Below are 19,122 nucleotides of genomic sequence, written 5' to 3' on the forward strand. Positions count from 1 at the left end.
GCCCTGCGCTGCACTCATACTAGGATGGTACGAACGAAATGGATGAAGTAGCAAACGAAGCGAAGGGGCGGAACAGCGCTCACCATTCTACGGGTATAAAAGAGAACCGACTGGTTCGGTCGGGCATCAGTTTCAGTTTTCGTTTGGAATCTAAAACAACGTTAGCAGCACGATGGCACCGAAAACCAGCGGAAAGGCCGCGAAGAAATCCGGCAAGGCCCAGAAGAACATTGTCAAGGGCGATAAGAAGAAGAAGAAGCAGCGCAGGAAGGAAAGCTACGCCATCTACATCTACAAGGTGTTGAAGCAAGTTCACCCCGACACTGGCGTTTCGTCGAAAGCCATGAGCATCATGAACAGCTTCGTCAACGACATCTTTGAGCGTATTGCCGCCGAAGCCTCCCGCCTGGCCCACTACAACAAGCGTTCGACGATCACATCCCGCGAAATCCAAACCGCCGTCCGGCTTCTGCTCCCGGGAGAGTTGGCCAAGCACGCCGTTTCGGAAGGCACCAAGGCCGTCACCAAATACACCAGCTCCAAGTAAATGACGACCGACACTGCGTTCAATCACACCAAACCAAAAGGCCCTTTTCAGGGCCACTATTTCAATCCCGAAAAAGAGTTGATTTTGAAAATCTGACACTAGACTGTTTTATCACACTATTGAACCGACTGAGGTAGTGCCACGGCGGTGACTTCATACGTGACAACACCCCCCTCTCTTATCAGTTTGAATTTATTCAATTCATTTTATTTATTCGATGTTATCAGTTTCAGTATTGATTAATTATAACGATTACAGTTGCAGAGATTTGGATCCCCATTCAGCTGCGTAATAAATAATAGGAATTTAATTGTTAAGCAGTATAGGGAAAAATCTGTTCACAAAAAAACCCTAGATCTAAGTTTTTCCATCAGTTTGAATTTAAAACAAGAAGATCCACTTCGTACGTTCAACATTTCTGCTGATTGCAAAAAAAAAAAATGTTGTGCCAGCCATGTTGTACCTTAACCACACTTCATTCACTAGCAGAACGTTTAAAGTTCAATATTTATGCTGATTGCCATGTTGCACCTTAACAACTTCATTTTTGCTATCGGTTGTGCTGCATGTTAGTAGTTTAGACAATTTTGACATCATAGGACTAGCTAGCTAGGCAGGCATGATGACAAGTTTCTTCTCAACGTATTGGAAAGAAGCTCATTATGTTTTCTAGCGTCCCATTACAAACGATCTCGTAAGAGCATCCCAGCAGTTCAGGCTATCATAATAACGTTTATCGAACAACAGTTCGTCCCCTTGATGCTACAACTAGATAACTCGAAATTTGAAATTTTTGACTTCAATATGTCAAAACATTTTTCTTAATTAGATCTGCAAAATATCCACAGGTCTTAAGCGTGTGATTCAAAATACACAAGTTAAAGATTATTTTTCAATCATAATCTCTGCGATTAACCATCACCTTGTTAAACGGTCATACTTTCAAAGTTGCACATCTCAAAATTTTGATTTTCGAGTTATCTAGTTGTAGCATTAAGGGGACGAGTTGATGCAAATGTTATCGATCGGATAAGCTCGATAATGCCATCAATCAGTTCCCATTGATGGGGCCCATTCACATAGCTCATGGGTGGGTGGTGTGTCTTCGAGATGTAACGGGTCAAACGAAACAATGGGTGGTGGGCGCGTTGCAAATGGTCATTGTTGGCGTTATGAAATTTGCGAATGATGGTGACATGACACGTTGTGTGGTTGCCATTCGGCTTCCTGGCTCGGGTGTTGCTCAGTACTAGCACGGACAGACACGTTGAACAGCCCCTGAGGGCACTGTACACAAAAATATATCTCGATCGGGGGAGTGTAGGGTGCAGTTTCTACACCGGGAACACGTGCCGTGGGGCATGTTAGGGACTTCCGAGAACAATTTGTCGCGAATTCAGCGCGACATGTCCGGTACTACTGCCGCCAGAAGAGATTGTATGGAATGTTCATTCGATGCAACTGCAGCTAGCAAAACCGATGCCTATTCGGGCAGATTTCGCACTAGCTCATTTGCAGATTCCACCGCAGGGAGGGTGCTTGCTTTGCTTGCTTGCTTCTTGAAGTAAAACATTCTCAGATAAACTAGATCCATAGTAGCACGTGCACTGTCCTTTTCCAATGCAGTTGCCGCCGATGGCTGAGGCAAATGCCAGCAATTTGCACACATTCGACCAACCAACAGTGCACAGGTGGAAGGTGATTAGTGTTTGGTGACATTGTTTTCCGGACAAAATGGCACAAACTCGTGTGACTGACGTCATAGTCGAGCCCAAGTTTTCGGTATGTTTGATGAAAAACATCAAATTAACATTGTTCAAAGTTTACTAAAACCAAACGCGTAACATCGCTCGTCGGCACTGGGAATGACTTTGTTTGAGGCTCATTAGGGGCCATTAGACACCGGCATACTGGCTATACCCGCATGTCACCGCAAAGAGCAACCATTCATGTTGCCAAATTCACCACCGCCGTGCAGGGTGGTATTGTTTCAATAGTTACTATTGATTGTTTTATCGAGCAAAGCCACACCATATGGCGCACGGGTGCTGTAAAGACATGTCTCAGCGGTGCTTCTCGCGAAACCGGCCCGATGTGGCGATGACGGGCTGCTAGCGAGACTCATGCACTCACCAAACGGACATACTAGACAGGCAAATACTTAGTGCGATTACCGGAAAAATGCGTTTTAAAAAGGTGTTACCAAAAATATGTACAATATTTCGCGAACAGTCATCCAGTGGACGACCATGTCTGCATCCCTAACACAGACGACGAAATCGAACACCGCACTGTTGCCAGAATTTCCGTCATTCATTCGTTTACTATCGCCATCGTGTGAGTGTTACTCTAGCTACCTATCGAGATGTCTGAAGTTGCCACTGAAGCCGCTGCCGCAGCCCCGGCTGCCTCGCCAGCCAAGACCAAGAAGCCAAGGGCCCCCAAGGGACAGGGCAAGCCGAAGAAGCCGTCGACCCACCCCCCAGTCAACGACATGGTTGTTGCTGCCATCAAAACCTTGAAGGAACGCAACGGATCGTCCCTGCAGGCCATCAAGAAGTACATCGCCGCCAACTACAAATGCGATGTCGCCAAGCTTGCCCCATTCCTCAAGAAGGCCTTGAAGAATGGCGTCGAGAAGGGCAAGTTCGTCCAAACCAAGGGCACCGGCGCTTCCGGTTCGTTCAAGCTGAAGGCTGAAGCTAAGAAGGCCGCCAGTGAGAAGAAACCGAAGAAGGCCGGCGAGAAGAAGGCCAAGAAGGCTACCGGAGAGAAGAAGAAGGCCACCAAGAAACCAGCTGGGGAGAAGAAGGCCAAGAAGCCAGCCGGCGAGAAGAAAGCCAAGAAGCCGGCTGCAGCCAAGAAAGCCAAAGCTGCTGGTGCCAAGGCTGCCAAAAAGGCCGGTGGTGTGAAGAAGGCTGCTGCTCCGAAGCAGAAGGCCACCAAACCTTCCAAGACCGCCGCCAAGAAGCCCAAGACCCCAAAACCGAAGAAGGCTGCCCCAGCCAAGAAAGCTGCCGCGAAGAAGACCGCTGCCAAGAAGTAAATTTGGGACAGCAACCGTACTGTTGTAAAACAGTATCTAACATCCAATCAGTCCTTTTCAGGACTACCATCCAAGTTTAGAACAAAGAGTTGCACAGTCAATGATATTCCATTCCTCTCACAGAGGGAAATAAATCCCCCCGAAAAGTTACGTGCACTTTGCCACTGAATGGCGAATTCTTCCCGAACCCTTTCGCAAATCAATAAAATTGGCCAATCATGCAGCACTGGCTGGCACTCACTGTAGCGGTGCATCCGTACCCAAAGCAAACCTCCACTAGAGGAACAGCTTTTGATACACTCGAATGATTCAAGGATTTGAAGACGTCTGTCGACTTAAAGGCTCCCCCAGATCTAAGCGACTTTTTACGGCGACAGCGACAAAAAAAAAAAAAAAAAAAAAAAACGTCGCGATTTCGCTGATGCACTGTTTGATAAGCCACAGCGACGCGATTTCGCAGCGATTCGCGTCGTGTCAGTCAAGATGGTTCCATAGAAGAGTGCTTGCAGCGACACGACAACGAAATCGTGTCGCTGTCGCCGTAAAACGTCGCGTAGTTTTGGGGGAGCCTTATTTAAATCGGGTTGAGATTCGTAGCGTTGCCTTGTGAAACCAAAACATGTTTTCGCGGCAACCTGGAATCGAACCAAGGACCTTGCGATCGATAGGCCCGTGCGTTTTCAATACACTCAGGCAAATGGACTATCGAAATACATTGGATGCACTTATGAAAATTCGCCACAATAAATCGGGTTGAAATTCATAGCTTTGCCTTATGAAAGCCAAACATTGGCAACAAAAAATGTTTCTCGCAGCAACCTGGAATCGAACCAAGGACCTTGCGATCGTTAGGTCTGTGCGTACACCACGCGCCTACCGACGCCTGGATGTGAGTTGATGCTAAAACGAAACATAAAGCGTTCGTATGTCAAAATGCAAAATGTATGCATTTCGATAGTCTAGTTCACAGGTCCGTACGTACCGGACCTACTGGGCAGGCTGAGTATCGACATCCCAAGTAGAGCGGTCAAGTACAGTTTGCTGCTAATTACCAAAGTAATCTTGACAGCTGATCCAGTATGAGCGAACTGCCACTATTTTCCTTGCGGAATAATCAAATTACTCTTGTGGATGTTGCAAATTAAATTAATTGGCAGTAAAATATACTAAGCCCAGGGATTGGCTTCTGAAAATCTCAATCTTTCGGGGCCAATGGGTCGACCTTGCTCAGTATGTTTGATTTTCGTAATCCAATGCTGTTCCACTATTCCAAAGATGAGAGCAAATTAATACAGTTTGTGCTTGCCGCACAATTTCGTAGGTACCGAAGCAAGATTCAGAATCAGTCATCATCGTGCCTTTCGATTGATTCTGAACTGCACATAACGGGACTTCGATCGCCAACTTCCAGAGGAATAATTTCCCCACTGCGTGTAACTGATTTTAAGCGTGATTGGCGAATCGAACGCCTCACATCCCCATCGCAGTTTGGGTACGAGAGAAAGAGAGTGAGCACCGCCGCCATTTGCTTGCGTGCACCGAGAAAAATTTGCGGCTCGAAAATTTGGCCCTGAGCTCCTGACACTCAAATTGAAACCGGTAAATTACTTCCGCCGCTGTTACTACACGTGGAGCATTTCCGTTGGAGTGAACGCGTCTTCATTATCAAAATTTTTTGTGCTCATTCTTTTGATTTATTTCGCACATGGGGTTTTGCGAATGCCTCTTCTTCTTCTCATTTTTCTTGGCCGGCTTCTCACTTTATTTTTTATGTGACCATTTTGCTCACATGGCTTGTTGGGACCGACTTTACCACTACACTAAGGAAGGCCTTAACTGCTATTTATCAACATTATGCTCTTCAAGTGCGTCTTACTGCCGAGTTTCAGATAATTTGGCCGACAAAAACTCCAGATGCCAAAATAAATCAGTGTTTCATTAAATTGATGTTTCTCTAAAGTAATTAAATCTAGGGTGAATTAAAAAAATAAAACAAACCCACACATGTAGCAGCATCTACCTTACCTATTCAATTTGTAATCGATTAGTTAACTAATGAGAGATTAGAAACTCTTAAAATGCTGTTCCCAAGGAAATCTGGATTTATTGTGGTATGGATATTCAACAACTTAGGATTTTTTTTTTTTTTTTGTATCCAATATGTTTGAGTGCAAAAACTTTCGGCAAGATTATTTTAGGCTAGTAAACTTTTCTTTCAAACTCTTGAGTCGAAAAGTTAGAGCCAAGCTCAAAAAATCAAACAAACATTGTACTACATTGCTAATTATTGAGAAAAGTGAAACCTTTTTAAGAAGTTAGTACCGTAAAATGGGGTGTTAAGGACTCGTGGGGTTTTAAGGGATTGAACTTCTCCATCAAGTTTGAAAAGTCACAAAAACGTCGGAAGTCGATATATCAGTCATCTGAAATGCTTGCTTTGTTCGGAGGATTGTGAGCTGCATTATGTGATCGGGGATATCTATTAATATTAGGTATTGTGGAGTCTAGATATTGAAAACGATTCAAACCATTTTTGAAAGAATTTTATTGGCAAAAAAGATTCAACTACAAAACAATGAAACAATATTAACAAAAATATGTGGGTAACCCAGAACATAAGTATATTTAATTGAGATCACAACGCAGACAAAAGCTTTTGAAAATGTTATCTAGATTTCGCCTTTTAATATTTCTTATGGAAAAAGTCTCTTTTTGAAAGTTAGCGGGGTGTTAGGGGATTATCTTTTCTACTTTTTCCAAGTTACAAAACTCGTTCGATTTATGCCGATATATATTCCATTATACTTTAGGCTTGTTCCGTGAAGTAAAACTGCATTGTAAAGGTTAAGGGGACTATTTTGTTTGTTACTGAATATTACTAAAATGTCTAGCCCTGAAAAAATGGGAATTTTTTTTTTTTATTTCTCAGAGGCACCCGAGTTGCGCGAAGAGTGAAACCAAATCTACCTATCGAACTGTCAAACTGTCTACCTATCGAGCAGACCAGCAAAACAAATAGGGGCTATTTTCGAAGACGAAGAAGAACAATCATTCAAAGAAGCAAATGCAAATATATAGGTTATGATCCTGTTGCATTTAAGTATCAAAACCAATTCAAGCCAATTTCAATATCGAGTTAGGGAGAGTTAACTGTATATAGGTTATGATCCTGTTGCATTCAAGTATCAAAAACAATTCAAGACAATTTTACGAAGTATTGACAGTTTCCAGATTAATAACTATGAAAGATCTAGCAGTTAAAAGAAAACGGTTTGCGTTTGCAGGAGTTCCAAGTTCGATAATATTGATGTATTATCTGATTAAGGTTGAGCATAACTTATGAAAATGAATGAAAGCATCAAAGTTATTGATCAAAAAGATTATGTTTTGTTGTTGGCATAATATGGTTTCATTTGCGAAAGTCAAATTCCTTTACAACCCTGTTTTGCAGTTACGTCAAAAATCACACATTTTCATGATTATCTCAGAAATCTGTCATAGGATCCTCAGCATTGTGTTTGGCACGCGACGAGAGAATACAGTACTGACCCGATTTTGTCAGCCAATTTTAGATTTGTCAAAAAATTGGTATCGTCATGCTTTACCACGTACCCTCTTTAAAAGTCCATGTAACCATGTCGAAATTTGAAATTCATCGAGGGGCTGACAAAATCGGGTCCTTACTGTAGTAGGGCTGTCCTTTGTTTAATTATTGACATACTAGAAGTTGCTTGAAAACACCCCATTTTACGGTAGACATTTCATCATCCACTTTCAATGCATTTCAATGAAAGCTTCGAAGCTTGAAAATGTTCGTTCAAAACGATTTTCCCGGTGACCTTCTCAAATTCCCGTCTTTCTCCCGGTTCGGTGATTCGTTTCGTTTCGGGTGCGCGAACACAATTCCAGTGCTTGTAAATATTGATTGCAACCGCATCCAGTGAGCGGGACATTATGGGACATTTCTCATAAGGCACAGTGTGGAACATGATGAAATATTTGTTCGTCCATCGCATTGTGGAACCGAGCGAGGCAAACTAAGAAGTTCCTAACGCAATCCTAATGGAATTTGATGAGGGTGAAATAGGGAGTGGTACGACGAGCGTTCCGTACCTTACACTGAAGTCCGGAGTTGAGATGCATGCACGTGAGATTGGTATGGAAAGATGCACGCACTGGATTTCACCGGCGTGGCATCATAGCGGTTGTTGTTTTCGAACCGAAACCGAAGCACAACAAGTAAGTAACAACAGTAGTGTGCCACCCCGGGAAATGACAGTGCTGACTAGACTAGACTATGTATGTATATATATCGTCCCCTTGATGCTACAACTAGATAACTCGAAATTCGAAATTTTTGACTTCAATATGTCAAAACATTTTTCTTAATTAGATCTGCAAAATATCCACAGGTCTTAAGCGTGTGATTCAAAATACACAAGTTAAAGATTATTTTTCAATCATAATCTCTGCGATTAACCATCACCTTGTTAAACGGTCATACTTTCAAAGTTGCACATCTCAAAATTTTGATTTTCGAGTTATCTAGTTGTAGCATTAAGGGGACGATATATATATATTGGCATTTTATGGTGTCTTCCAATCGGAGACGAGAATTTTCTCCCCAAGCCACGCCACCGCCGGACTGCAAAAGCGTGTAGTGCTTGTCCCATTAGATTACCCTTGCTTTTAGTGTGTGTGAACATTTGTCATATCAACTCTTTGATGAGTGTGTTTGGTGGCCCTGAAAAGGGCCGTTTGAAGAGCGAAACTTTGGAATGCGATTTAACCTCCGAAACCGTACAGGGTGCGTCCCTGACGCTTCAGAGCGTAGACAACATCCATAGCGGTAACGGTTTTACGCTTGGCGTGTTCAGTGTAGGTAACGGCATCACGGATGACGTTTTCCAGGAACACCTTCAACACACCACGAGTTTCCTCGTAGATAAGTCCGGAGATACGCTTGACTCCTCCACGACGAGCCAGACGACGGATTGCGGGCTTGGTGATACCCTGGATGTTATCACGCAAAACCTTGCGATGACGCTTGGCGCCTCCTTTTCCGAGTCCTTTGCCTCCCTTGCCACGGCCGGTCATTTTGGATGAATTTGGTTCTGTGTTCGACGACGGTAGTACTGGAACTGATGGCTGCGCCAAACACTAGCGGCCACTTTTATACCCACTCGAGGGTTGAGTTCTTCTTTCCTCTCTTGCTTGTTCTATTCTTCCGTGGCTTCCGATTGGTTGCCTGCATCGATATGAGCATATAAAAGAGGACTGCCTGGTTTTTTGACCCTCATTCTGTTTTCGCCATTCGTTTTGGCAAGACGCGTTCAGTTATCGCTCGTACCGAGAAATCAAACCTCGCTTTCGTGTTGCTGCCTGCAAATTCAGCCATCCCAGCCATGGGAAAAACCACTCCATCTGATGGAGTTCGCCCCACTGGCACCAAGCGCCGGCTCCCAAACACCACCGCTGCGGATTCGGTGGAACAAGCCAACAAGAAGCTACTCAGCTCCAACAAATACGCCACTCTGTCTTCCGATGGAGTCCAGAAGAAGGAGAAGTTGCCGCCCTTCTATGTCAAGGGAAACTCGATGAATCTCGTAAGGGATTTAAATCAGCTCATCGCCAAAGGGCTCCAAGCGGAACTGCGCCTCCTTACGGATGGCGTGAAAATTACGGTCCCATCAACTCCGCACTACAAATCGGTGACCGAGTACCTCGACGTGGTGAAAGCGGAATACTTCACCCACGACATCGCCTCTGAAAAGCCGCTTAAAGTGGTTTTGCGAGGCCTTCCCGACATGGAAACCAGTGAGCTGATGGACACTCTGAAGATTGCTAATCTGCAACTGGTGCAGATATTCAAGATGCGGCGCCACAACCAGGCCGTCAAATACCGCGACCAATTGTACCTGCTCCATCTGGTCAAAGGTTCAACAAACCTAACGGAACTGAAAAGTATCAGAGCTCTGGGCAACGTCGTCGTGCAATGGGAGCGGTACAAACCGGTCCACAGAGAAGTGACTCAATGCGGAAATTGCCTGAATTTCGGGCACGGATCGAAACACTGCCACATGAGAAGCCGTTGCTCCAAGTGTGGTGAAAATCATCGGTCGGCCTCCTGTGAAGTGGAAGCTGTTGTTGCCTGCCTGAACTGCGGGCAAAACCACTCCTCGATGAGCCGTACTTGCCCCAAACGGAACGAATTCATCAACATCCGCAAAACGGTGGCCCAAAGGACCCGCCCAAAGCCAAAGAAGGAAATCAACATCATTGGTGAAAATTTCCCGGAGCTATCGCTTCCATCCCAAACCCAACGGCACCCACCACCTCCGGTTTCCCCACCTGGTTTTCGCACATATGCGGAAGCGGCAAACACACCCCCAAGCGACGCACCATACTCCATGGACCAATTGGCGCTCCTGTTTTCCGAATTGGACAAGCAAACAAGGGCATGCCGTACCAACGATCAACAAGTAGCAGTAATGATGCGATTCTATTACCAGCATCGTAGCATTCTCTCTTCGACTGCTTAACTTCAATGCCTCTTCGGTGGCAAATAAACAGGTGGAAATCATTGAATTTCTCCGAACACACGAAATCGACGTCGCTCTCATAACGGAGACGCACCTAAAGCCAAACAAAAACTTCAGCCTACCAGATCATCAAGTCATTCGCGTGGACCGTATCACTGCAAGAAAAGGTGGTGTAGCTATAGCCATCCGACGTAACCTCAAGTTCCGAATGCTTCCGGATTTCCGCCTTAGCATCACCGAAGCTGTGGGCATCGAAATGACCTCCTCCAATGGACCTATCATCCTGATTGCGGCGTACTGTCCTATACAGTGCAAGGACGCAGACGGAACAACAACTCAGCTCAAAAACGACATCCAAATATTAACTCGAAGGCCCAGTAAATTCATCCTCGCCGGTGACCTTAACGCTCGCCACTCAATCTGGGGAAACACCCAGAGCAACAAAAACGGATCCGTGCTAGCCAACGATGCTCAAGCAGGGCATTATACAATTGTACACTCGGAGTCGCCCACGTACTTCTCCCCAGCCGGAGTGGGTTCAACTCTAGATATTATCCTCACCAACATCCCCGACAATGTAACGACACCTCAAGCCCTCACCGAACTGTCATCGGACCACTTGCCGGTAATCTTCGAGGTGAACACTTCAATCACCCTTCGTGAACCCCAGCGAAGAAGGAACTACCATCGCGCCGACTGGCCGCGATTCCCAACAACTAGTTGAAGAAAGCCTGGACGACCATCACACGCTAAACACAACTGAGGACATCGATAGAGCGATCCAATCGATTACCGACGCAATCGGAGAGGCCGAGGATAGATTCATCCCAGCGACTACAATATCACGTGAGTTTTTACAACTGGATAGTGTCACTAAAAAAATTATTGCGGTTAGGAACAGCATAAAGGAGACAATTCCAACGCACTCATAATCTTTCTAAAAAAATACTATGCAAGAAAATTGAATAAGATAATAGCTAGTAGAGTCCAACAGATTAGAAATAATAAGTTTAGTAGGGATATTGAAAATTTACCAAACCACTCCAGGCCCTTCTGGCGTTTAACAAAGGTGCTAAAATCAAAACCGACACCTATCCCACCAATAGTTGACGGCAATGTTAAATATATTACACCAATTGAAAAGGCAAATACGATATCACGGCCCATTTCATGGCATCTCATAGACTAGGTCAAGGCATCGCTAGCCCGATGGAAGAGGCAGTAAGGGACAGTAAGACTCGCTTAACTGAAACACCAAATAATTTCCCAGCCAACCGAAAGGTTACAACAGAAGAACTAAAGTCCGCCATTAGATTCTCCCGTAACATGAAAGCCCCTGGCTTTGATGGTCTATTCAATATTGTCCTCAAGCATTTGGGTCCCAACGCGCACTCCCTCATTGTGGAAATATTCAATAGCTGCCTGGAGCTCAGCTACTTTCCGTCCGCTTGGAAGCTGTCCAAAGTTGTGCCGATCCACAAACCAGGGAAAGACCCCACACTCGCATCGAGCTACCGCCCAATCAGCTTGCTTTCGTCATTAAGTAAGTTGTTTGAAAAGTGTATCTATAGCAGGCTCCTTGAGCATGCAGAAGACAACAATATTCTCCTCGAAGAACAATTCGGGTTCAGACGGGGGCGTTCTACGATCCACCAACTCCAACGAGTCACCAACCTTGTGAGGCGGAACAAAGCGGTATCCAAGTCGACGGCGATGGCTTTTTTGGATATTGAAAAGGCGTTCGATAACGTGTGGCACGATGCCCTCACACACAAACTCCTCCGCTACAACTTTCCCACCTACCTGGTAAAGATTATAGCAAACTACCTCAGCGAAAGAACGTCGCAAGTGTGCATAGGAAGCTCCTCTTCGCTACCATACATTGTAAATGCAGGGGTCCCCCAAGGTAGTATCTTGGGGCCAATACTGTACAATCTCTTCACGTCGGATATCCCCGCCCTCCCAGGAAATGGCACTCTCTCACTTTTCGCAGACGACTCTGCGATAAGCTACGAGGGACGAGTCATAAGAGCACTGGTGCCAAAGCTCCAAAAAGGCATCGACGAATACACCACGTATCTCAAAACGTGGAAAATTTGCGTAAACGGAGCAAAAACCCAAACCATCATTTTCCCTCACAAAAATAGTTACCGGATGGTACCAGCAACAAACATCCAAGTGGAAGGAGCAGAAATACACTGGTCTGACGCTGTAAGCTACCTAGGCCTCATCATGGATAGCAAAATGCTTTTCCGCCAACACATCGATGAAAGAGTTACCAAAAGCACAATACTGCTCAAACGCCTCTACCCAATCATCAACCGTCGCTCGAAGGCCTCCCTAACAAACAAACTTGCGGTCTACAAGATGATCATATCCCCAATGCTGGAACATGCCTCGTCAATCTGGAGGGGGTGCGCAAGGACCCACTTGCAGAAATTGCAAGTCGTCCAAAACAATTTCTTGAGGATGATACTCAACCGCCCAAGGCGCACGCGAACAGCAGAACTTCATCGGCTAGCAAATATCGAACCTCTTACTGTAAGAATAAACACACAGGCTGAAAAAATCCAAACCAGGGCACTTGAATCTGAATCAGCAACAATTAGAAACATATATGCCTGAAAATTGCAACTAATTCCAAAACGGGATGACAATAGTTTATAGGATTAGGTTAAGTTAAATTGTAAGGAAAAAAAAAAAAAACTTTTTTAGGAATTAACCAAGTGGTTTAACTGTAAACTCGCGGAAAGCTATGTAAATTAAACTGAAATTATTCAAAACAGACGAAACTAAGCAGAAAAACTTGTAAAGTTGAAACTCTTACATTGTAAAATTACTGTACCAACAAACAAAAACTAGAAATAAAAACAATTGTAATAATAATAATTTTTGACCCTCATTCTGTCGCTGCGTTTCAAACTGATCCGTTTGGATTGAAAGCAAATTAATCATCATCTAACACAATGGCCCGTACCAAGCAGACTGCTCGTAAGTCTACTGGAGGAAAAGCTCCTCGCAAGCAGCTGGCTACCAAAGCCGCTCGCAAGAGCGCCCCAGCCACCGGAGGTGTCAAGAAGCCTCACCGTTATCGGCCAGGAACCGTTGCTCTGCGTGAAATCCGTCGCTACCAAAAGTCGACTGAGCTGCTGATCCGCAAGCTGCCATTCCAGCGTCTGGTTCGTGAGATCGCCCAGGACTTCAAGACCGATCTGCGCTTCCAGAGCTCGGCTGTCATGGCCCTGCAGGAAGCGAGCGAGGCCTATCTGGTCGGTCTTTTCGAAGATACCAACCTTTGCGCCATCCACGCCAAGCGTGTCACCATTATGCCCAAGACATCCAGCTGGCTCGCCGTATCCGTGGAGAACGCGCTTAAATTCGGTCTGCATTATAGTTGCCATTCTCAACAAAACGGCCCCTTTTCAGGGCCACTAGAAGCATTCCCTAAAAGAGTTGTGTGAGCAATTTTCCCTTCAGTGTACCTAAAACTGTTTGTTCCCCTGGGGGAACTACTTCCTAAAGCCCCTTGACCACCGAACGATCATACTCTCAACACTGATGAGGGGAGGTACGTCAACCAACCGACAACTCGAGTTGTCCCCTTCATGCTTCGCTTTGCACACACTTTTGAATGTGCATCTCCAGCGCGGACTTCATTCTCTGGTACCGGCCGTATGTTTCCCCTTCTTCTTATGCTCTTTTCCGGATTCAGAAGCTTTCCCAGCTCGCCTCCCCTTGTTGCTACAAACTAGACAACTCGAACATCCAACATTGAAAGTTTGACCGTATGATGAAACGTAATCTTTGGCTTGTTTACTTTGAATCACCACCCCTATGATAGTTATAATTGTGGGGTTGGAAATTGATTGATTCCCTCAATATTAGGAGCTTCCTGATATAGCCTTTCCTCGAATAAATAATATAAGTTTTAAATACTACCTGCTTCATCAACTCTTCTAACTGTCAAGCAGTAGATAGTAGAAAATGGGGCAGGAACTGGATGAACAGTTTACCCTCCTCTCTCTTCAGGAACAGCTCACGCAGGGCTGGCTGTTTCAATGTTTTATGTTTCTGTTTCGGCAAATTGAACTCCAAAAATCGAAAGTTCGAGGTATCCCGAACAGAACATTTAAGAAGCCCAACGTTTCCCCCCGCGGAATCTAGGAATTGATTCAGAAATGGTCATAATATGGCCGATATCTCTTCATCGATCCTCTCTGTGGCTAAATTAGATAAATCTGCAATATTTCAACAACAACTCTCTAGCGGTGGACTGGATATTGTCGTCCTGAAAAGGACGGTTTTTTGGTTTGATGCACGCAGTGTAGTAACTTATGCCTTCTTCTCGGTTTTCTTCGGCAGCAAGACAGCCTGAATGTTGGGCAGAACCACCACCTTGGCGATGGTAACACCGACAGCAGCTTGTTCAATTCTTCGTCGTTGCGGATGGCCAACTGCAGATGACGGGGAATGATTCTGGTCTTCTTGTTGTCACGGGCAGCGTTTCCTGCCAATTCGAGCACTTCAGCGGCCCAAGATATTCCATACGGGCACCAAGTATGACTGGAGCCGCCGGCAACCGACACGCTCGGCATAGTTGGCCCTTCCGGAGGCAGACGGGTGAAAACGACCGGACTGGGAACTGCAATCCAGCGCGGTTGGAACGGGACTTTGCCTTTCCCCTTAACTTTGCCTCCTTTGCCGCGGCCAGACATTTTTGGTGGTTGAGTTTGAGTGGACTTGAGAAACAAACGTTCACGAAGGCGTACGTAAGCGGTACTGATGGTGATTTCACCGGATGAGGGTATCTTTTATACATGCGTAGCCCTGCGCTGCACTCATACTAGGATGGTACGAACGAAATGGATGAAGTAGCAAACGAAGCGAAGGGGCGGAACAGCGCTCACCATTCTACGGGTATAAAAGAGAACCGACTGGTTCGGTCGGGCATCAGTTTCAGTTTTCGTTTGGAATCTAAAACAACGTTAGCAGCACGATGGCACCGAAAACCAGCGGAAAGGCCGCGAAGAAATCCGGCAAGGCCCAGAAGAACATTGTCAAGGGCGATAAGAAGAAGAAGAAGCAGCGCAGGAAGGAAAGCTACGCCATCTACATCTACAAGGTGTTGAAGCAAGTTCACCCGACACTGGCGTTTCGTCGAAAGCCATGAGCATCATGAACAGCTTCGTCAACGACATCTTTGAGCGTATTGCCGCCGAAGCCTCCCGCCTGGCCCACTACAACAAGCGTTCGACGATCACATCCCGCGAAATCCAAACCGCCGTCCGGCTTCTGCTCCCGGGAGAGTTGGCCAAGCACGCCGTTTCGGAAGGCACCAAGGCCGTCACCAAATACACCAGCTCCAAGTAAATGACGACCGACACTGCGTTCAATCACACCAAACCAAAAGGCCCTTTTCAGGGCCACTATTTCAATCCCGAAAAAGAGTTGATTTTGAAAATCTGACACTAGACTGTTTTATCACACTATTGAACCGACTGAGGTAGTGCCACGGCGGTGACTTCATACGTGACAACACCCCCCTCTCTTATCAGTTTGAATTTATTCAATTCATTTTATTTATTCGATGTTATCAGTTTCAGTATTGATTAATTATAACGATTACAGTTGCAGAGATTTGGATCCCCATTCAGCTGCGTAATAAATAATAGGAATTTAATTGTTAAGCAGTATAGGGAAAAATCTGTTCACAAAAAAACCCTAGATCTAAGTTTTTCCATCAGTTTGATTTAAAACAAGAAGATCCACTTCGTACGTTCAACATTTCTGCTGATTGCAAAAAAAATCATCATCAGTTTCTCTTTACCTCTCGAGCGTGACGGACGTGTTTAGTTTAGCTAGGGAAAAGTAAAGTAGTTTTTTAGGTAGTGCGAATCGGCGACAGCATGGGCCGTCGGCGCAAGAAGACCGACGCGAGCCAGTCGGCTAATACCACCGCCAGCACCCCGGAGTTGGCGAAGAAGAAGAAGAGGAAGGACGACGAAGCTTCCCTAGTGGAGTCTCTCCTCTCCCCACCGGTACAGCACCGGTGCCACCGCCATCAATGACAGCGACCTGGGGGACTTCGGCGAGGAGCCCGAAATCGAAATACTACGTGAGGATTCGACCCCCCGCTCATCCACTCAACAGCAAGCAACCGGCGACAACGTTAAGGTCAAGCTGCCTCCGCTGGTGGTGAAAAACCTGCCACTGGACCAGCTAACCAGCAGGATCTCCGCTCTCCGCGTCTCCGCGGATTCAAACTAACCAGGATCGGCACCAAAGTGATGGTGCATACGAAGCTGGAGTATGATCGAGTGTGTGCCAACCTGAAGGACGCAGGGGTGGAATTTTTCACCCACGACATCCCGGGCGACAAAACCCTTCAAGGCTGTCATCAGGGGTATGCACAGCATCGACCCGAAGAGGATCCAAGCGGAGCTTCGGAACCGCTATAAATTGGACGCGACTGCCGTCCATAGAATGGCTCGGCGCGACGAGCATACGAAGATATACCCGGATTGCCTTTATCTGGTGCATTTTCGTAAGGGCTCGGTTTCGCTGAACGCTCTTCAGGCGGTGCGCACCATCGGGAGCATCATCATCCGCTGGGAACCCTATCGTGGAGGCCGCCGCGATGTTACCCAGTGCCAGCGGTGCCTCAACTTTGGCACGGAACCAGAAACTGCCACCTACGACCTCGCTGCAGCATCTGCGCCGAAAGCCACGACTCTGCTGCCTGCCCCAGGAACGGGGCCGCGGTGGATGCGGTGGCATTCAAATGTGCCAACTGTGGCGAAGCGCACCAGGGCTCCGATCGTCGGTGCCCGAAACGTGAAGTGTACAAGCAGCTCCGAAAGGCAGCTTCATCATCAAAATCAGCCGGGACGAAGGAAGGAAAAGCCTCCGGCGTTCAAGCCAGAAGATTTCCCGCCGCTTCCAACTGGTAGCAACTTCCCGCAGGTGCCCCCACCTGGCCGCGTCGGCGTCCCCCCCTGCCGCTGCGAACCAACCGCCCGGTGAATCAACGGAAGAATCCCTTCTATCCGACGAGGAGCTGGTCATGCTGGTCTCCGAGGTGCTCATCATCAAGCGCTCCTGCAGGACCCGGTCAGAGCAGTTGCGTGCTGTAATCTCCATTATCAGCAAATATGGGGACTAAGCCGCTGACCATCGCCACGTGGAACGCTTGCTCTGTAAGGGCAAAATCCATCGAGCTTGCTGATTTTGTCGGCAAGCACAGATCGACGTGGGGCTCATCACTGAAACCCACCTCAAATCCGGAGACAGTTTCTGGCTGCCGGACCATAACATCATTCGCCTTGATCGCACCAACTCCAGGGGGGGCGGCGTTGCGATCATCATCAAAAAAGGAATCAAATTCTCCATTCTACCCCACATCCGCGTGTCTGTCCTGGAGGCACTCAGTGTGGAGGTGGAAACATCGACGGGAAGCATCCGGTGCACGGCGGTGTACTGTCCTCGCCAGTGTACTGACAGCAACGGCCTGGGAGTCGCCTTCAAAAACGACCTGACTGCCCTCACCAGGACAAACTCCCGTTTTTGTCATCGGTGGCGACCTGAATGCCCGCCACGAAGCCTGGCGGAACTATCGGCGAACCAAAATGGAAAGCTGCTCTTTGACCACGAGCAACACGGGTTGTACAGGTGCAATTTCCGGATGAACCCACCTTCATATCGCCGGCAGGAAATCCCTCAACCCTGGACTTTTTCCTGGCCAACGTCCAACTTTCCAAGCCAGTGGCGCTCAAGACCTCAGCTCTGACCACCAACCGGTGGTGGCCGAAATCAACGAGAACGTGGCCTCCGCTCCATCCTACCTGCGTAAGGACTACCACCATGTCAACTGGGTGGCATACGCGCGAATAGTGGACCGCCGCGTTGACGAGAACCCGCAATTGGACACCGAGGAGGACATCGACCGGGCCCTAGAGGGGCTTCATCAGGCCATATCCGTAGCCGACGAGACGGTGTGTGAGGCGAGTTCCAGTGAGGGGTAAGTTTGTTGCCATTGATTCCCACACCAAATGCTTATCCGCCTGCGCAATATACGTAGACGCCAGTTTCAGAGGACCGGAGATCTGAGTCTGAAAAGAGACGGCCTTTCTGAACAGGCAGATTGCTTCCAGAATGGCTACAATCCGCAACGAAAGTTTCGGAACGGGTTATTCAGAACCTGGATGACCGAATCTAGACCATTCTGGAAGGTAGCCCAAAGTCCTCAAAACCCACCCAAAACCTGTTCCAGCCACTTCAAGGTCGGTGATTTCGCTTCTGATCACTCCGCTCGAAAAGCACAACGCAAATCGGGCGATCACATTGCTTCATCCCATCTGCTTGGATCGCAATTCCACAGTCCAATGGAAGACCAGGTTGGCAATGCGTCCACAATTTAGATACCTCCCCTTGTGCTGTCCCAGCCAGAAGATAAGATCACTCTGAGCAAATCTCCTCAGCGCTGAAGCAAACCAAAAACATGAAGGCCCCGGGTTTGATTGGGATCTTTAATCTCATCCTCAAACATTGAAACAACAAAGTTTACGAACTTTTGAGCACCATCTTCAACCGATGCTTGGAATTGCACTACTTATCCCAAGCTCCTGGAAGGTTGCCAAGTCATGTCCGATGCCGCAAACCCGGGAAGGACCCACTCACTAACCATCGAGCTATAGGCCGATCAGCCGTGCTCTGCAGCGCTGAGCAACTCTTTGAGAAGCTCATCCTCAACCGCCTCGTAAAGTTTGTCGATGAAAGCGGAACGATTCTCCTGCCGGAACAGTTCGGTTCAGGAAAGGGCATTCCACAATCCACCAACTCGTGAGGTGATGAACACCATCAAAAGTAAAAAGGCTGTATCAAGTCACTGCCATGGCCTTGTTAGACGTCGAGAGGCGTTTGACAATGTTTGGCACGATGGCTTGTATAATAAGCTTTGGTCACTTCAACTTTCCACCCCCCACCTTATC

General features: G+C 46.8%; 4 protein-coding genes and 2 pseudogenes across 4 annotated transcripts; 4 read left to right on the top strand and 2 right to left on the bottom strand.

The window, feature by feature from the left end:
* The first annotated feature begins 48 nt into the window (after positions 1-48).
* On the top strand, positions 49-599 carry LOC110680687 (histone H2B). Its single transcript, XM_021856478.1, has one exon. The coding sequence runs from the start codon at positions 173-175 to the stop codon at positions 545-547; it is 375 nt and encodes a 124-aa protein (XP_021712170.1). The 5' UTR covers positions 49-172; the 3' UTR covers positions 548-599.
* An 898-nt stretch (positions 600-1,497) lies between these two features.
* LOC110680706 (histone H1-like) lies at positions 1,498-3,741 on the top strand. The gene has a single exon (XM_021856495.1). It carries the CDS (start codon positions 2,913-2,915, stop codon positions 3,591-3,593), a length of 681 nt encoding a protein of 226 aa, XP_021712187.1. The 5' UTR covers positions 1,498-2,912; the 3' UTR covers positions 3,594-3,741.
* Positions 3,742-8,331: 4,590 nt separating this feature from the next.
* Positions 8,332-8,898, bottom strand: LOC110680702 (histone H4). Its single transcript, XM_021856493.1, has one exon. The coding sequence runs from the start codon at positions 8,688-8,690 to the stop codon at positions 8,379-8,381; it is 312 nt and encodes a 103-aa protein (XP_021712185.1). The 5' UTR covers positions 8,691-8,898; the 3' UTR covers positions 8,332-8,378.
* A 4,163-nt stretch (positions 8,899-13,061) lies between these two features.
* LOC110680703 lies at positions 13,062-13,544 on the top strand (annotated as a pseudogene).
* Positions 13,545-14,098: 554 nt separating this feature from the next.
* LOC110680701 (histone H2A-like) lies at positions 14,099-14,850 on the bottom strand. Its single transcript, XM_021856492.1, has 2 exons — positions 14,548-14,850; positions 14,099-14,206 (listed from the first exon to the last, which is right to left on the bottom strand). Exons 1-2 carry the CDS (start codon positions 14,848-14,850, stop codon positions 14,099-14,101), a joined length of 411 nt encoding a protein of 136 aa, XP_021712184.1.
* Positions 14,851-14,955: 105 nt separating this feature from the next.
* On the top strand, positions 14,956-15,562 carry LOC110680704 (annotated as a pseudogene).
* The last annotated feature ends 3,560 nt before the right edge of the window (positions 15,563-19,122 follow it).

This window comes from Aedes aegypti, unplaced genomic scaffold (assembly GCF_002204515.2).
Source record: "Aedes aegypti strain LVP_AGWG unplaced genomic scaffold, AaegL5.0 Primary Assembly AGWG_AaegL5_hic_scaff_1748_PBJ_arrow, whole genome shotgun sequence".
In the NCBI taxonomy this organism is placed as follows: Eukaryota; Metazoa; Arthropoda; class Insecta; order Diptera; family Culicidae; genus Aedes; species Aedes aegypti.